At 36.4% G+C, this 20,749-nt stretch overlaps 1 protein-coding gene across 4 annotated transcripts in view; it reads right to left on the bottom strand.

The window, feature by feature from the left end:
- Positions 1-20,749, bottom strand: part of SPIN1 (spindlin 1) — a 67,879-nt gene that overhangs the window by 25,154 nt on the left and 21,976 nt on the right. For all 4 annotated transcript variants that reach the window (XM_082497414.1, XM_082497416.1, XM_082497417.1 and 1 more), the window contains exon 2: positions 5,873-6,098. In XM_082497414.1, coding sequence (XP_082353540.1) covers positions 5,873-5,924 — 52 coding nt within the window. In that variant the 5' untranslated portion in view covers positions 5,925-6,098. The remainder of the gene's footprint in view (positions 1-5,872; positions 6,099-20,749) is intronic.

The raw sequence follows: 20,749 nt of genomic DNA on the forward strand, positions 1-20,749 counted from the left end.
CAGGTCTGGAGAAGACTACTCTTTCCCAATTCAGAATTGCCAAGAGCTCATAGAGGTTCTTTACAGAGACGTTTATTTGTAAATGCATGACATTTTAATGAGTGATGCCTATAATGTCGTATCGCTATGTCTTAACAACTTAAAGCATTTTTGAGAGAACTTTTTTTTTTTAATTAACTTTTAACATACATATCTATCACTGATATTCTCCTTCACCTAATAACTGCAGAATATAAGAAAGCAGTAATCTGCCTTATATAAATTATCTCAAAACCTCCATCTAAACAGCTTGGGACAGAAGTCTAATTAGCATTAGTCATTCTCTGCCACAGTTCAAAGCAGAAAGGCATTTTAAAAATCCCAAACATTTCAAGGGCAGTATCTTCATGCAAATCATTCAAGTGAAAAAAAAAAAACACCTGCATACCAAGTGTTTTGGGGTCAAGCACAGTTTGGTCACAACCAATAATATAACTTCAAAGATGTTAATACTAATTGGAGAACAATAAAGAAGAGTTATTACATTCTATATAGCCTGAATGGGTTTAAATTCACATTCTTTACCTCCTTTGAACTATGGAAAGGCAAGTTCCAATTAGAACACTCCATGGAATTTTAGGTAACACTCAAAAAATACTCTGTACAACTAAATTGCCCTGAACTTAAAACCAGAAAATAATATTGAACAAAAATAAAAGTAAATGTATTAGTTTTAGTCATGTTTGTAGTAAGCAGCAAGGACTCAAACTTTGATGGATCTGAGGAAGGAGAAAATATTTATGTCTCAGCCACTTACATAAGAGCATAGAAACACATTTTTTGTAATAGAAAGTGAACACAAACTCCAACTCTGAGTCAAGAGTAAGAGAATTAAGCATTTAATTGTCATGTGGTCTGTTTTTTGAGGCTCAGTTAATTTGCTTATAACAGAACCTTAAAACAGTTCCTTAAAATTTAACAACAAAACTAGAAACCATGTTTCTAAATACTTCTACTTTACTCTAGACAAAGACAAAGAAAAGACACTAAAACAAACATGCTTTCAGGATGTTGACTCCAAGGGAAGTATACATGTCATTTCAGCTGAGGGGTACAGGAGGAGACAATAGGGAGAAAGCTACCGGCAATGGTTTTTTTTTTGTTTGGTTTTTTTTTTTTTTTTTTTTTTTTTTAATTGTCACATCAGACTACACCCTCCACTCAATCCAGGAAAACCATACAGACACTTCAAAACACACAACATCTTATTTCTCTGAATATCCTCTGTGTTTACAACAAGCAGCAAAAGCTGGATGTTTTTAAGTTATATTTCAGAATCTTCTGTGGGAACAGCAGTAATCCCACAGGAATTATTCTGTATCTGGAGGATATTTCAGAATTACTTTCATGGAACTAAGAAATATATTGATGTGTTTGTTTATTCACACCTAGTATTGCCCAACCTCATCTTAAAATAAATTAAAAATGGAAAAGAATCCTTTTAATCTACGCAGACCAGAAGTACAAAGATAAAACGAATTCTGACTGTGCCAGAAGATTTCACTGCAATCCTAAGCAAGTCACATCTAGGAGTGGGATCTCTTTTCTTAGAACTCAGAGGGAGTTTTGAAACACTTGCTTTTAAATGGAGGGGAAACCTACAAAAGCTTGTATTTGACTTAATGTCTCCTAGTTCTCTTCTTTACTAAAAAACTACTTTGTTTTCAAACCATCCAGTAAACACATTACAGTTGTTCCTGATCATCAAGCAGTTCGGTGGGATTCTGTACTTCTGCGAGATAACTGCTAGAAAGCTCTAGAGGACCATGCCTTTCACTTACACAGCATTAAACAAGTGATCACTAGGCTAAAAAAGGCCAAATATAAGTGTAAACACAAGGGTAACCACAACTTATTTTACAATCAATTATACTATATAAAGTTAATTAAAAAAAAAAAATCTGTATTCCCCTATATTGGATACACTAATTAGAGACAGACACCCTGCCATGCAATGGAGCAGCTGGCTGATCTACTGAAACTACATCCTGGAAAGCGACTCTATACTTTGACAAACTCATAGAGGCTGTAGCCATGTACTCTACTGTTGTGAAAAAATAAAGTCTAGCTTTCCTTCTTTTCTCCATCTTCATTTCTACCCTTTATTTCTCAACATGGAACTATGAAGTATGTTTTTGAGTAGAGACAGATTTCAAAAGCCTAGATGTTTTAATCAAATGTCCTCTTCTTTTACACCTACTTTACAGCAAATAAAAGCATTTCCTTTGTAGGCAGACAGACAGGACAGATGAAATTGGCTTTTTCAAAGAAGCCACCACACCTGTAATGTCACAGATTCATAAGATTCTACAGTGTGATGAAATCAAAGTCAATCGCAAAAAGATTTGGTAATGCATTACATTTTGTGACAGTAATCATATTGGCCTACATGAATACCTGACACAACCACTAGTTTCTCTATACCTCCAAATATTTTTTTGTAGCCTGTACACGATCCAAGATTCTGCTAAAATCCCATGATTTTGTGATTTTACATGATTAACAGTTCAAACAAAGTTTGTAAGCTATTTCCGTGCTTCACAATATCTTTTAATTGGGAGGAAAAATAATAGAAAGAATTTAGTAATGCTGTATTATCCACCAGTACCCCCAAGTCATCCCCCAGTCTGTATTGATATTGGTGATTGCCCAAAACCAGATGAAGGACCTTGCTCTTGGTCTTGTTCGAACTTTGTGAGATTTGCACAGGCCCACTTCTTAAGCCTGCCAAGGTCCTTCTGGATGACCCTTGAGGGACAGCATTCATTACTGGTTTCCAGTTGGAGATTGAGCTGTTGACTGTAACTCTTTAGATGCAGCCATCCATCCAATTCCTTATCCATGTCCATCCATCAAACCTGTCTCTCTAATTATGTAGGTAACAAACGTGATACTCTCCCTCACTGTTACTGTCTTTACTAATTATTTCAAATAAAGTAACTATCAAGTTCAGTAATCACTTAATAATGGTAAATCCTTAATATTCCCCAAAAGAAAAGGAAAAAACCCAAACCCAACCCAAAAAATGACCATGACCACTTTAAAAGTCTATAAAAGGTCACAAGGACCACTGACACATAGTTAATCCCAATGCACAGAACACTGCAAAAACTGCAAGACTAAGTCATTCTTCCCTAGCAAATAAACTTTTAACATAATACTAAGGAAGAATATCTCTTCACCTGCTTGTAACCAAATTCTCCTTCTAAAAAGAGGAGAGTTGCCACCTAAACAATTCTGTCACTTTACCTGATTGCACTTTTGATTACTTTCTCTCCTTGACACACTTTCTAAAAAATAAAAAAAACAAACAAACTAAACTAACTTCTGTAATGGTAATTTATATGACATTCCAAGACTCTCTTCCAGCCATCAAAACCATCATTTTATGAACTCTGATGAACTCACTGCATTTGCTGCTCTTTTCAAAGGAAGAATTTTACTACAATCAGTGTAACTATTGCTGTGGTAAACAAACATACTGTCTTTCTTGTGCAGTATCTGCTTTTAGAAGTCCCATGCCCAGCCTTCATTGTAGAGTGGGCTATGCCGTCTCCTCACGATGGCTGCATGCCGGACTCTTTCCTAATGCATATTCATAATCAAGAAATAACAGCAGATAATTCTATACCCCTCCTTCTCCCACCCCTGCAAAAAGCAGTAGAGGCTATCTAGCCTCAGCCCACCAAATACAATCAGGAGGAGGAGCAACAACAGCAAGGACATCAGCAGCTTTCTTCCTCAAGAATATAATAGCCGGAGGCTGAAAACCGGCAACACCCAAGCCTATGCCACAACTGTGCCAAGAGTTGATGGAGACCAAATGTGTATGATTCATGGGCTGGATTTAAATGACAGTGATACATTCATCTCATTAACATAATACGTTAAGGACTTCTCAGTTAAGACTAAAAAACTTCACAGAGAAAAAGATAAAGAAAAGTTGTAACTGTTGTATAGGGATATTAAAATGCAAAAATGGCAACTACAGTGTGTCAATGATAATGACAATCTGGCATGGTGCCCATTATAGGACAAACTGTAACGAACAAACAATGGAAAATGTGACTCTTAAAAATAAGTATGCATTCTCTCTTTTTTTTTTTTTTTTTTTTTTTTTTTTAAGAGTCAAAAGAACAAATAGGAAGTAAAATTTTATTCTCAACATATTTAAGTGAAATATCCTAGCTTAACTTTTTGGGTTTTTCAGAAGAAAAATCCATCCCCATAATTACCCTCTACATAACACTTCAAATTTGTGCTGTAGTTTTGTTGGTCATCACATCACATGTAAGTCGTTAGACAAAATACTTCCGGGAGTTACCTAGAGTCTAAATTCTTTGAAATTGGGCACAGTGCCCAGTTCTTGCTAAGAAGTCAACAAGACTTAAGTTAAGTACCAGGTCAAAGCCTGCTCTCCTTTCTTTTCTCTTACAAGTACAATTTTACTCCCACAGGTATTCTGCTGGTGTCAAGAGGAAGGATGACTTATCAGTTGACAGCATGAAAACTCACTGTACCAAGTGTTTAAGACTTCCTACTGGGTCTCTCCTTTGAAACTGTTTATAAAACAATATTTGTCTATGTTATCTTTGAAATAGGTAGTTTAAAATAGATGTTTCAAATAAGTGACATCAAACTAACATTAATGCAAGTTAATCAGAGGTAAACACAGTTTCGAAAGTTCCCAAGCCATTTCAGAGAAATTTTCCAGTATCAATTGTTTGAGTTTTCAATGGATTGGATGAGTATTTGAAAGCACCAGAGTGGACTACTACCTGGGTATTTTAAAAGTTAACTGAGCTTTGCCAATTATAGATGACAGTTTCCCGAAATTTTTAGAAACACATGTATTCACAATGGTTGCTGATAGAAAATATGCTGCATTATATGCCTAAAAAGTCTTTCCCCGCACAGGTCACTGACTAGTGACTTTTGCTGCAGCACAAAATGGAAGGGCACTTCCCCCCAACTGAAAAAATACAAAATAATTTTGTAACAGAAAAAAAAGATGAAATATACAAAAAAAATTTTACCTTTACATTTAAATAAGTTCAACTAAAAAGCAAATGATTGAACAGAAGAATGAACAACATTCATCTGTAACCTTTTCATCCTCAAAAATGCTGGCCTGTAGAATTCTTTACTTGCAAATGATAACTTCTAGTCCCTGTCCCACACTAGTCCAGGCAGAATGCACAGCTGAAGCAGAGTCTAGCTTAATTTATACAGGACCAAGTATCAACTTATAGAAGAGTTCTTCCTTGGTCACCTGATGCTTTTTTTGCATCACTGCTGATAATTCTTACTACAGAGCACACAAGACTGAATAAGATACATCAGCCTTTCAAGCTGCAAAACTTTATGAATAAGCCTAACCGGTCATAAGAGGATGAATGCTTACTCATATTTTGCATTTTTCTGAATAAAACATTGCTTTAAAATACTTTGACTAACCTATTTCAGTTTAGAGAAGACACACAGTAGCAACAGTTTGCATTTTTGTAGTGTTTTCAAGAGATTCTCTTTTACAATTACTAGCTGATCAGCTTCTAGAAAACCATGAAGTTTTTACTCTAAATTATAATATATGGTGAATAAATTTCTGTTTATGTTCCAGCATTTCTGAGATGAACAAAAGAAACTGTGCCCTTAATATGTCAATGTAATCTGACAACAAAATAGTTTTTATTCCTTTTTAGAATTTTATGTAACTTACAGTTCTAATAAAACTTTAATATTATAGACTATATTAAACACTTCTTTTACATAGGTCTGCAATGCTAAATTAAATACCACCCAGAAAACAAAACCAGCCAGTAAAACACCTCACCTGCATCAGCTCTGGACCGCTGACCTGGTGATTTTCCAAATGGGGTCTTCATTCATCTGTGTTTAAGTGAGCAGCAAAGCTGCTGGACTAGGGTGAAAATCCAGTTCTTCCCAACTCCAAGGATGTCGTCTTACTCTTGGAATAAGACAGCTACTTATTAATCCACCATTCAATCACGAATCTGTCCTTCCTCAAATGTAGAATATGCACTTTCAATTACAGTACTCTGTAAAACAAAGCAGGTAAAGTATAAATAGTTTGATTTGAGATTTGGTTATGATAAGCATTAACTGACTTGGTTAAGATAAAAATATCTTGTTTCACTTTAATGCTTGCTTTCATACTCAACAGGAAGTTCCTTCATATTCTGTTGCTCTGAAAACATTCAGCAGAGGGCATATAGGCAACAATACAGCAAAACAAACACTAGGACTGCTACTTTTCCCTCATATTCATAGGCAAATTCCATATCACAAAGTCAACTACATACAGAAAGGAAAGCTTGTAAATCGCTGAGGGAAGAGTGTCTGCTAGCTTAGAAGAAACTGTACTGCCTTCACCAGAGGTAAAGCACAAATCTACTTATTTCCATTTATTAGAAACAAAACACCCTCACACCCACATAGCAAAATAACTTTGCTTCACAGAAGTTAAAATAAAAAGGTCTGCTGAAAAATTCCAACATGTAAAAGGTACCAAAACACTGATTCCACCCTAATGACTACTCAAGCCACCAATTTGTTAAGTTGTCTGTTCATAGATCTGCAGATGTTTTTGGTGATTCTCTACATCTAAACTCATCAGATTCTTAACGTATTTAGTGAGCACACTCCCTTATGTAGATGAGGGAGATAAACAAGGACAACTTTTTAAAGTCCCTTTCAGGATTTAATTACAGAAACTTGTGATATCCTGAAAATTTCAAGAATTACAGATGAACTTATTCCAGACAGGTAACAATTTATCCAGATTAATCCATAACTTCAGTGCTGCACACGGCTAAAACAAGTGAGGTCGGATCATCCTTTCAGCCTCGTTTCCTTAAAAAACATCATTGCTGTAATCACGTTCTCTGTAATCTGTTAATTCGTGCTGGTCTTCCCTCTTTTACTTCAGTTTTGGAACAATGCTGTCAATTTTCATACAGGGACTAAAACCAGAGGAATGCCCCTTAACTAGTGACCCAGCTGAGAGAAAAAGTGCACCTTACGGTCGTGCCTTACTCAATAAAGGAACATGCAAGGACATGGCTTAAGGTATGGCAAAACTGATATGCAGAAAAGTGCATTTACACCTAACAACACTTGCCAATTCTTCCATGAATCACATCCATTAACTTCTAGGAACATTAGAAAAACATAGAGAAATGCTCCTAGGAAAAAACAGCAATAGGGAGACAACCATTCAGTAACTTCCAGTTTTCAGAAAGAGGCGTACAATGTTTGGAAGAGCTAACTTAGACATTCACAGTCAGGAATTTGTAATAATTTGTGAAATTAAAGTTAAAAATTCATTTACAGGAACTCAGTAGTTTTTCCACGTTTCATCTCTTCCGGAAATCTACCACTGTATACACAACAATGCTGAATAATACCAGGGCAATAATAACTTTTTAAAAGCACCTGAAGACGCAATAGGAAGCATTTAACTTGTTTAACTCCTTTACTAGAACACAGCATAACGATTGTTATTTTCTCCTAAAGTAAAAGTTATTTTACTATGAATTAAAATACACTAACACAGAGGCATCACCGACTATGAAAACAAACTCTGAATTCAGAGCACTGCTGTGATATAATAACATATTCAGTCTCACAGGCAGTACATAAGCATACAAGACAGGCATTATTTCCCTCCAGGAGAGGTATTCGTTGAGAACCAACTGTAATCTAGTATTATATTCTTCTACTTTAAAGAAACCAACCAAACAACAACTTCCCCCCCCCCCAAGAAAACAAACCAAACACACCCCCCACCACAAAACCACAAACTCTGAATATCCTTCAGATTTAGAAACTAACATACTCTTTTGTGGTAAGCCGTTGACCTGTTATTCAAGCAGCTGTAAGTCTTTCATAACACCTGTATGTATTATATACTTCCTCCCCAAGATTTCCAGTTCATGGCAAAAATATAAACTCCTAAATAAATGTTTTAATTTCACTGGTTGTTAAGTAGCTATGTTTATAAAGATACCTAAAACACCTCAAAAATTGTGGTTCTCTAACAGTTAACTTTTTTTTTTTAAATAGTATGTCCCCAATCATTACTATGCCACAAATCTGAAGTCATACCTCTAAAAAGGAAAATTACTTCTTAATCTTTTTAAAGTCACAATTAATTTATTAGCACTTAATGAAGTGTTTTACTGTGCCTTCTGAACATAAGGACACAAGGCTACTGAAGTCAAAACCTGATTCAGCAGTTCAAACTGATTTTCTAGACACTAAGACAGTGACTGTCACTAATTCAAAACCTCATTGAAGATTTTTCGCTGAAAGCAAACGACACATCAACTTTTTAAAACTAGCATTCGGAATTCAATTTACATTTCAGTTTCACCTTGACAGTTCTGAAGACATTAATAAGGAGGGATAAAACCTGTCTTTCCGACAATAAGCTCATGTACTTTGAGAACACCTGTACTTTTTAAGTATATGTAACTAAGTCTCACTTCCTTGATTAAAAATAAACCAAAACCCATAAAACTTTGGATTTTTAAATACGATGAATGACAGAACAACACATTTAACGGCATCATGCATATAGCTTAAACTCTTAATATGGAAAATCATCAAGAAAAAAATTAACTCAAAAAATGCAAAAACTTTTACTACAAAATTTTATTATAAGTCTTGAAGAATGTCATGTTCCACATAAAAGTAGAAAATAAGTTTTTAACATACTTCTGATGTACTCAGTAGCCATAAGCTATACTGTTAACTCCTTGTTTAGATGCGTATGTGAGAAACACGGTCGCTGTACTGAATTTCAGTCAGGGACAAATTTGGTGGAGCAAAGGATATTTATTACAGCGCTGGGAGCTACACAGGGGATTTCTCCTGCCATGGCTCACTCTCTTCTTGCAAATGCTTGTTTTTATTTCTTATTACTCATACATATTCATGTTTTTTTCTTGGAAAATAATTTGCATAATCAATGAGTTCTCGGAACATAACCCACCCCTGAATATGCCCCCTCCCTTCTAGCAGCGCAGGTGCTATGCTTCCTCAGGGGTCTTCCTGGTGGTTGTCGTCAGAAGGCTCGAAGTCTATCACCATGTCCTTCTTGTAGCTTCTCTAGTCTTTAAACTTCTGTGGTTATTTTAGCTAACCACAACACCCCTTGTTTTGCAATGGTTTGGTACTTTCAGTTGTTGCTTCCGTCTGATATTTTATCTAACAGTACACATTTTCCAACTGTATAGCAAGCACATACCTATCTTAGCTGAAGCCATAGCAAGCACATATCTGTTTTAGCTGAAGCAAATTTTTCTTGCTAAATTACTTATTACACATATAAAATGGCTTATGAAACAACTTTTCAGGGCAATTCTGTTGACAACAGCAGATATAGCAAAAAGAACACAAGTAGCTTTTTTGATACAAACTGACACATCCAAAACAAGCTACCCTAGTCTTTACAGAGTGCCAGTAGCTTTCAGATAAGAAATGCCGCTGCCTACCAGTGAGACACCCATTTCCCCAACACCTGACAGCACAGGTCACCAGCAGCACAGCTGCAGGTTTCACTTGAAGACAGACATTCATTCTTTAACTTGTCATCAGCTGCAACTACTCACCAGCCCAGGTGTTTTGCTTGTTTGCTTTTACAAACATTCCTAGATCACAGCACACTTATACAAAAAAAAAAAAAAAAAAAAAAAAAAACACACAAAAACACCAAGGTGGAAATTAGATGACTACTTTGCCCGATAGTGTTCCAATTACTGTGAACTGTTTCGCAGAAGCTGAAGTGGTAGACTAAAAATGCAAGCCCTACAAACCGTCAATCATACCAGTTTTAATCAGAATAGTACAATCTACTATCAGAGTAGGGAGGAAGACACAATATTAAGATAGAAAAAATAAAGCTGTGTTAAAAAATTATTTTTGCAGTACAAAGGCAAAAAGGAGGAAAAAACCAGCACGCACACAGCCTGCAGCTTTCACTGTGAACCAGCTTAACCCCCTCTATCAACTTAGCTCTTTAGAAACATTAAAATGTTTTTATATGAGCTTTTAAACTCCATGAAAATAAGCATATCCACCTAAAATAATTTTCTAGCTTAACTTTCAGTTAACTTTCATGCTTGTTTTTCCACCAAATTTTATGCATTTCACTGCAACACACAGCATAATGTTGTTTGCTGCATTCTAGTGAAAGCTTCATGACCCTGCTATCCACGGAAGAGGGATGTTATTAGCACTAAAATAGTTGTGATAATTAACGCTAATGGCACCAAACCCACAAACATAAGTGCTTCACTTCAAACAACATACCTAAATTTTACCATCATGATCACAGAAGGAAATAGTATCAGAGCATCTGCTGAGGCATTGCTTTCAAGGTAAAAGTTTTGAAGGACAGGGCAGGTAATGGCATGTGCTTCTTGTATCTCTTAGATACGGAACTGCAAATGCAGGTTATACAGCCTCTGATGTTAACTACAGGCTTGCACCTTCTCATGATGTCTGTTCCTGCTTTCAGAGCTATCTGTGAGCAGGCCTTCTGGCACCACCTGGTGGACTCCAACATTTTCACTTTGATATCTACATTTCCCTTGCATGCAACTCCCCTGGCTCTAAGTCTGCACTGGTAGTTATTCAGTGGAGGACCAGCGCGTGACAACACATCACAAGACTGTTCGGTGGAAGGACTCCTTCTCAAATGAAATGCATGAGCTGAAGAGATTCCTTGGTAAGTAGCATTTTGATTTCCATAACTCAGTTCGGAACTGCGGGTACATATATATTTAAGTTGAAGTAGTACCATGGTTTCAGCACTAAAAAGTTGGACGAAGCATGTATGTCATTTAGATTCCCTAAATCTTACCATATGAACAGAAAGGAACAACCTATGCAAGTCTTCTGCACCTCATCCCCAAAGGCAATCTAAATGTTAAAATACTTAAGAGATATTTTAGGGAGAGAATAAAAATATATGCCTGGTTGTAGTTTCTGTTACTTTTTTTTTTCTTCCTTGAAAAACAAAAAAAAAACCAAAAAAAACCCCACAAAACAAAACACTGAATACTTTCCTGTGTGTAAGAATTCAGCCACTCTAACTCCAAATTTGTTTTGAAGTATCCTACAGGCTCATCCAGCATATTGGTTATTAAGAACTTTTATTATCCTATCATTAGGATTTTGTGCAGGTAGGAACACCTGATGTCTGAGAAGAAAGATAACAGTATGCAAACTCCGACCACAGAAGTGATTTACAGCTGACAACCATGAAGAGCAATACATTTCAGCTACAGATTTATGACCTGAAGCACCCCAAATCAAATACTACTAACCTCCCCCTATGATAGCCTCTGCAGTTCTTTCTCTACCCACAGATGTGTTACTGTTTGTCTACAGTTGTGCAGAAACAAGCAGCACTTGCATGCAACTGTATATGCATATATACAAACACACACACAAATACATATATTTGGTCAGACGGTGAAAGGTGTCCCTGCCTATAGCATGGGGGCTTGGACTAGATGATCTCTAAGGTCCCTTCAACACAAACCATTCTGTGATGCTATGATAGACATTAAAAAAAAAAATAATTAAGTTACCTTCACGCTACAATGCTGCAGAGATGCAACTGCAGATTATTCAGCAGAAGACTGAATCTGAAATTTGTCTGAAAACTGTCTATTCAAGTGACTATTGTTGAGAATGGGACTGCAGATACTGTACAGTTTCTGCTAAAGGGGAAACAGTACACGTACATGTGATGAATTCTAGGGATCAGACTATGATAATGATCTTGGAATTGAATAAAAATGTTTTTAACCTATCAGCAAACTCCTGTATTCTAACTCTGTTTCAAGACACAGCACACTGCAGTTTTTATTAATAAACAATTATTTATTAAAACACTTTAGCATAAACAAATGGACAGACTATTTATTAACTAAAACAGAGTAAAAAAGGGTTTGCTGATAAGTTCTGAAGACGAGAACTTTTTCTTATAACATAAAACCAGGGAAGGTGACATAATTTAGGAATCCTAAAAAAAAACCTGAAAAGCTATAGTAGGAGGACAACTATCAACAATAATACTATTTTGAACAAGTATTCCAATCGTTTGGAATTAGCTAGATTAGTATCCTTTGTAAAACCACTTTTCAGAAGTCTTCTATCTCAAGCAAGTTTAAGTAAGTTTTGTCAAAACCATCTTTCAGCACATGTCCTTACTGCAGCTTTACTAAACTCAGAAACAGCATTTCAGGTGAAATGTGGATATTTTTTTTTTTTTAATTAACTTGAAGCATTAGTATAGTTTTACAAGAACATATGCAAAAATTCTTACACACACAAAAAAAGAAAAAGATAAAAGGAAAAAACAGCCGGAGAGTAATCCTGAAAGTAGTTTCTAACATTTCCTATCCATGCTTGTTTTTTTCCTCTTGAATTAGCAAAATGTAGCTGTTACTGAGACAACAATAGAATTTGTTCTTCCACTGCATTTTCCTCACGACATATATCATTAACACAGTCCGTCCCACTAAATCCAATTCAGCATTTAAGAACTCTTTTAGCAACAGATGTAATTTGAAATAAACTCTGGCAGTGTATAATTCAGCCACTTTGTAAAGACCTCTATTAAAGCCAGTATTATAAACCAGTATTTTAAACAAACTTGCTTATCTTTTTTAATTTCAGGGACTCTATGACCACCCTCCCAGCACCACAGTATCATCTTGCAAGACTAATTTTCAAAACTCCCACACTACAGTATTAAATTGTAATAAAAGCACCAGTAATAAGAACAGGAGAACACAGGATTGTTGGCCCCCATGTCAGAATGCACCAATTTCTGATAAAAAAAAAAAAAATTGTTACAGATTAAATGCTAAAAAGATGTTATTTCCTCCAAAAGCTTATGAAATACTTTTTAGCCTTGTCTGCATTACCCTTATCTTTACATAAATAGTTACTGTGGGAGATGCAAGGTACAGAAGTTGTGTGTTCTTGTCTGCATTAGAGCACCCATCCATGCCTGAAACACACCAAAAAAAGAAGTAGGATTTTTCACTTTATGGAAAAACACCAGACAAAACCCCAAAACCTAGAGTCATCACATTCAATGCTACCATCCTGGACAACTGCTCAAAATTACCAGATCATACTATATCCCATTTGGAAATATTTTGCTGGCATCTGCTCCTTGAAAATTCGTGAATTACTGGGAGAGAGATCAATTTCAGGAAGCTAATTCTAAGCACCCTACAATGAGGGGTAGGGTGTTTTTCTTAAACATTCACAGAAGTATTCATTGCTTTCCTAAAATAAATAAAATCCATAGGTGAGCAACAATCATAAAACATGAGATTTCCCAAATGTTTTCCAGCCCAAGAAAACAGTCGAGGCATCTGACTCGTGCCACATCAGTGAAACTGATTGTTAAAGTTTACCTGTCTAGAAACTAAGCACTGAAGGAGGCAAAGTCTCTTCAGATAGTAAGTAGTTTCAGGGGATTCCCCATGAAATGCACTGCATTTACACATATCAAAAGATTTTACTCAGTGGGCCACAAGTGGGACCAGAGAGTAAATGGTAAACTATCCAAGATAAACTGCCCAAAGATGACTCAACTAGTAGGTCAGCTATTATCAACATCTGTACAGTGAAAGCACAGAAGCATCTCAGATATATTTCAATTGACCTTTTTTTCCAGTTTAGATTAAAGCTATTACAAAAAATTAGCAGTAACTTTTGACCATAATAGCAGCCAAAAATTTGGAACATACACTGTAATGCAGCATGTACTTTAGGGCAACCTGCAAGTCCTTCATATTATTCCTTTCCCTCTTTCTCTCTCAGTTCCATCCCACCAATCTTCATATAATCTTCATCTGTTTGCACAATACCATTGTTTTCACCTGCCATTCAGGGTAACCCCTAGAGAGAATATCTGGGTTTCTTCCTTTGCAGAATCTTTCACGTGGATGATAGTATTTTCAGTGCATTCGAACACGACAATATTCTAAGTATGTAGGAACACATCATAAGAGAATATGTATTTACCTTCAGGGTTACAAAGCCGCAGGTTGTACCAGTCCAGTTTTTCTATTTAATTTTCAGTGGGGCAGGAAAAAAGCCCATAGAACAAGTTGTCCAAAATTGCTTAGCAAACAAAAGCAGAAGTTGAAGCCTCATCTACCAGAAACCTGGACATATCTTCTACAGTTTCCTATAGGAATCTCAACATAACTTGTAAGAGGTTCCATTATTAACTCTTCAATATCTGTTCAAGTAGTTCAAGGAGTCACTGCGTGGGAAGCTTTAATGTGCAGTTATGGTAATGAAACCCTGCTCCAGAAGTTCACAGAGCTATGAGATCAACGCATAAAAAGTCTTCCCATTAAGAGATTTCTTTTCTAGCATGAAATTAAAATAATAGAATAAGGATAAAGGATTAAGGATAGAATTGATCAGAAATTTAAAAGCGCCTTAACTGTTAACAAGTTAAGCAAGCCACACCTATTTTCTTGCTGACTTCACAAATGGTCAGAGGACTACTTTTAGAGAGCACCATGACTAGATACTAAGAATAAAGTCACAGACTGCTACCCAGAAGTTATGAAATGCAACTGGATGTCTCTGCCACTTAACATAGAAAGATCAGTAAATGCTGTCAGAGGCTTGACATTATGCCTCAGTGTCATCAACACTTCATGCAGCAGCAAAAAGTAATTGCTAAATAGTTAAGAGTGACAATTTTGATACTGATACTACTAATAAAAAGTTGTATAACTCAAATTCATCACTTAGGTTATATCAGAATCACTTTATACATTCAAAATTCTCTCAAATGATTACTTCAGATTTTTTGAGAGTAAGAGCTGTTAAATGAAAGAGAAAGTGGGAACAAGAAACCCAATACTTTTTTGATCAATGAAATCTGGTGGATAAGCTTGCTTCACAACATACATGTTAAAAATACAATATATTTTTCCCTTGATCTTGTTTCAGCAAATTCTGTACTAAGAACACCGTAAAACACAGCCCACGATCAAATTACAGAACTGCCATATGAACTTTTGTAGCCCAAACTGTTGAAGCTCCAAAATAACAATGTAACTAATGTTTAGATTTTACTGAGATTTCGTATTGCAGAGCAATAGAAAGAACCTGCTTAACGAATACGCAAACTAAACACAAAGCAAAGAAGCAACATACAATACAGTGCATCCCGATAGCAATCTAAAATATTTGAACCTTATTAAGAATTACATTTAAGAAAAATACAATTCAGAAATCAAACCCTGCAAATATCAAAGTTAAACTCAACTTTTTTTTTACATATAGACATTGCTTGATAAGTTAAAAAAATACTTCTAAATTATTAATTTTTTTTAAACTTATTCTGTAGACGTCTGGGAAATATTTCTTGTACTCTAAAGCATGTAAATCATTACGAACTTTTTTCCTAGTGCGATCCTTGGAACTTGTCACAATGCATTGTCATTTGGTAAGAGTTACACAAGTATTAAAGGCAAAGTCATGCACCCGTTGCATTTGCTTCACTCTAATCATATATGACTTTCTTCATAAAAACACAATTAATTCTTTCCATGTTCTTTGAAGCTCTGCTCTTCTCGCATTTCACAACATTTGAAGTACACAGACTACTGGTTTAGAGGCAAGATAAGCCTTAAAGAGCACACAGCAGAAGTGACTATTAATACTGCATATGTACATTCAAGCAATTCTGTTGAGGGTACCAGGTTAAGAAGTCTGTGCCACTGTCAGCACCTAGCTTGCCTGGCTCTGCCCACGTTTATTACACATCAGTTACCCTTCCAGACTGGCTAGGTCTTTTTACCTGTCAAAACCACTTGTCACTCCAACATAGTTTCTAAAGCTATCTGCCACTCCAGAACACTGAATTTAAGCAAATCAAGAAATTGTTCACTTCTTTCTAAACTTTGTTTCAAGACCTTATTTCCCAAGCACTGCCTTATGCTCTTTCTGCATTATCCTTCCCCCTGACTTCAGCTTCCACTATTCATTGCATTTATGTAAGCCATTTTACCATTGCTTTACAGAAAAATTCCTCCAGTCATTTGACAATAACCAGTTCAATCAGCTGCCCAACTTTTTTTTTTTTTTTAACATAGTTCCTCATACCAATACTCTCTTGGGATCACTGCAGCATTTTTTTTCCTGCCCTAGCCTGTTTACAAAACGAGCTGCAGTACACGCTGCTCTGTGGTTTCTCCTTTCTCACTGAGGGCTACTTGTCACAAATAACTTTTAGCCATCACCTCTGAAAAACTCTGCATTTCAGTCAAACAACACCAATAGAAAAAAGCATTAAGCAGAACACAGAATAGAAACAGAAAAAGTCTCACTGGTTCCCTTCAGCAGCACAACAAAGGACACACTACCTAATTATGGTTGCAATCCTACCCAGCCCAGACAATGCTGGGTAGAAAGAAAACATACGTGGGGACTTCAGGAGCTCTGCTGCCAAATGCCAGTGGGTCTCTGCTAAGTATGTAAGAACAGGAATTGCTCAGTGCTTACTATTATTGCGGCCTTCCAGTACCTTAAGGGGGCATACAGGAGAGCTGGGGAAGGACTTTTTACAAGGGCATAATAGGACGAGGGGGAATGGCTTTAAATTGGAAGAGGGCAGGTTTAGATTAAACATCAGGAAGAAGTTTTTCACTTTGAGGGTGGTGAGGCACTGGAACAGTTGCCCAGAGAGGTTATTGAGGCCCCATCCCTGGAGGTGTTCAAGGCCAGGCTGGACGTGGCCTTGGGCAGCCTGGTCTAGTGGGAGGTGACCCTGCCTACGGCAGGGGGGTTGGAACTTGGTGATCTTCAAGGTCCCTTCCAACCTAAACCATTCTATGATTCTATGATTTGTTCAGAGTTGAAGTTTTTCATTAGCAGTTCACCAGTTTTTTTAGTAAAAAAAACACTATGTCCTTATCAAATATATATATAACCTTTACACTCTTCAGTTACACCTCTCTGATCTAAATGTTAAAGTATTGGACCAAGAAGGCTACAGTTTCTTTCTGCAGAAAAAAATAAACTATTTTTCCTAGTTTTATCCTCATGAAGACAATTAAGCAGTTTTGATGTAAGTTTTATTAGAAGTTCACTCCAAAGAGCTTAAAGCATACATCCAGAATAAGAGATGCAAGTCTTAATGGCCAATCTTGGACAGTCAAAAGCAATTGCAAACAAGCCCTTCCAGATTTGAACATGAAGTACCTTCCAGCATAAACAGAACCGTGGGCAGACTTACAGCACCACAGTTCCCCAGTATCACAAAATTCTTATATGCCTTCTTTGGAAACATTTCCTAACCACACTATCATCCCATCAGTCCAAAATGCAATAAAATGAAGTAATTTTCAATCCCTAATCTTACACCAATCTATTTTAACCAGCTCCTACACACTGTTCTTTCCATCATTTTGTTAGAGGATGGATGATCCAATGATCTCTAATTCACAATTAAATTCATAACGCCATCCAAATTAATAAAAAGCCTACAGCAGAAAATCAGTTCATCAGCTATTATCTTAATGAAAATCTAGAGGTGAATATACTTTCTAACACATTGGCAGCTCTTAGTTCACGAACACTCACTGCAGTGAAGTACCAAATCTTCAATTAATGAATCATGTTTGTCAGAAAACTGATTTGACAAATCAAATCATAAATAATTTTAAGTTTTCAACAGTTTTAGCCAGCCAACAGCAGAACAAAGGGCACACATAAGCAAGTAAACTGCAATTTCTTATTTAAGTTTAAAAGAGAAAATGTTATTAAATGTTAATAAAATATTAGCTAAGCTATCCAAACTATTGCCTTTGTACTTTAAATGAAAACAGTATTTTCCATTACAATACATAAAACTCAACAGCTCATACACTTGATCTTATATTACTAGCCACAACCTTAAGAACAGAAGAGGCAGCACATGATTTGGAAGTGTTTTTAAAATTTCCTTCCAGTTTAAAATAAGTAATTTTACCAAGTTCTGCAAATGGACCAAAATTAGTTAATATTGTTAAGAAGCAAAGTCAAACAAGCCAAATACTTTACTAGCTCTAACTTCACCAGCCTTTCTCCCTCAATGAGTGAATATGCAACTGAAAATTGATTTTCCTAACTGTTCAGCAGCAAAGACTTAGAAAGACAGTTAATGAAAACAAGCACTGGTCAGAATGAATTCCAAGCATGTGTACCCATGCATACGTAACTGTGTACAGCAAGAGAGAGAACTATACTGGTTAATTCAAGTCACCTCTTCACCTTATGGGTTTAAAAGGTGGAACAGTCTAAATCTAGAAAAAGCTTTACCTACTATATATAGTTGAACACAAAATACGATTATTTCATGTGACAGACGAGCATTTTGCATACATTAAGCAAGGGACAGTCTTGAGGTCCTTCACAGAATGAATAAAATAACCAATATTCCTAATGACAGAGCAAAAAGTTTTCCTATTTTATTGTTAAAATCAGCAAAATCATTAAGGCTATCCTGTAGATCTACAGGAAATCCATTTCTGTTCCATGTACATGGGGGACACAGTTTCCTTTTTACAGGAGGCAATCACACAATACTGCTTTTTTGGACCTGCTTACCATTCACTGCTCTGTTGAAACAGTATAGGTATGTAAGGACACAACAACTAACTACACAGGAGGTTTTCTTTCCCTGTTTTCTGCAGGTAAAGAAGTTTTCAGAGCAGGAACAGTTCTCATTTATAGTTTTCTTATTTCAACAGTGTCTTCTAATCACAACTAAGACACGACTTTTTCTACTCTACATGGCGTGCAATCTGTGACAACAAAAACTACTGGTATTAGAAATGGTTCAAGCATTGTCAATACCCTTTTAGAGGCCAAATATTCCAGCTGTGAACAATGCACTGAACACCACTTTTTCAGCAACTCAGCATGCCCCTCTCATGTTGTTTTTAACAGTATCTGAGTATTGCAAAATCCATCTCAAGCTTCTCTACAAATACAGCTGTTTCTAGAAGGCCTTCAGAAACACAAGCATTTCTCATGGTAGCTAGTTCCACTAGCAATGCATTGCATTATTGATTTTTTTTTTTTTAAATGAGAAATTATTGTAATTCAGCCTTAGGCATATGAGTTGAACCTCCTCACAAAATAGTCATATGTAAGGCTGGGTCTTGCTAGTCCTCTAAAACAAAAGCTAACTTTTCAAGGTTTAAATGTCAATGCTGAAAGGTTCTCTAGATCACGAGTTTTAACACCCAGTTTATGCAATCATTTATTTTAAATTTCCATTTACGTTACATTGAACATCTGCCCACCTGTAAAGCTGACTGGAATCAAGTTCCTCTGCTGAGGTCTCCTACTAACCCAGTAAAATGCTTAAGCAGGAAAAGGCAAGGGTATGATCTAATGAGATCATGTTTCTGTGAGAAGTAGTACAAAAGGATGCTTTTCTGTATTGTCAGAGTTGGAGATTGAGCTGTAAGAGTAAGATTTGGCTGAAAAGAAACCTCTCTGCTTTCTCTTCCCTTAATTCCCCAGGACACTGGCAATTAAATTACAACTTCACTAACGAGTTGGTGATTTTTCTTTCTTTTATTACAAGCCTTAACACTTAATTCTAGCAATACATATAGGTAGTACAGTCACCTAATGAGGGTACCGTAATCCTGGCCCTTAAAGCAAGTTGAATTTATCACATCACACAATTCTCTTCGTACGGCTCAAGAAAAACATTACTCTAGCTTTTTTGGACACATATTGTGTCTGGCTGAGATGGAGTTAATTTTCCCCATAGTAGCTCTCATAGTGCTGTGCTTTGTATCAGTAGCTAGAAAGGGGTTGATAACACACTAGTGTTTTGGCTACTGCAGAGCAGCACTCCACAGCATCAAGGATGTCTCTCAAACGTCCTCCCCCTCACCAGCAGGCTTGAGATGGGCAAGAGTTTGGGAGGGGATATAGCCAGGACAGCTGACCCAAACTGACTAAAGGGATATTCCTTATCATATGATATCTGCTCAGCAGTAAAAGGTATGAGAAAGGAGGTTGCAGAGGACAGCATTCTTTATTATGACATTTGTCTTCCAGAGCACCCAGTACACACACTGAAGCTCTTGGGAAGTGGCTGGACATTGCCTGCTGATGGGAAGTACAGAATAAAACTTTTGTTTTCCTTTGCTTCTGCACACAGCCTTTGCTTTATTAAATTGCCTTTATCTTGACCCACAAGTTTTTCTCCATCTTATTTTCTTCCCCTCACCACCCTGCTGAAGAGAGGAGTGAAAGAGCAGCTTGGTGGGCACCTGGCACCCAGCCAAGGTCATCCCACCACAGCGGAAGAAAAACATTTTTTCCCTCAACAGTAAACAACATGATCCATACAGCCCACACCATTAAAAAAAAAAGTGTTATGCAAAAAACCCATAACCAAACAACCTCCCCCAAACTAACCAAACTGAATTCTCAAGTGGTATTTGAGTTTTATCAGCATTTTCTTTTACTAGCTTTTAAATAAAATTGTTGCCAATTCATAGAAAACCAAAGCAACAATTTTCTTAAAAATGTCTACACTATTCATCTATAGCTTTTCCAACCACTCTTAAATTATTCTGTATGCTGAAGGCTTCAAAGACAGCTAAGTGCTTTCCCCCCTCCC

Source organism: Vanellus vanellus (assembly GCF_965231255.1).
Source record: "Vanellus vanellus genome assembly, chromosome: Z".
Classification (NCBI taxonomy): domain Eukaryota; kingdom Metazoa; phylum Chordata; class Aves; order Charadriiformes; family Charadriidae; genus Vanellus; species Vanellus vanellus.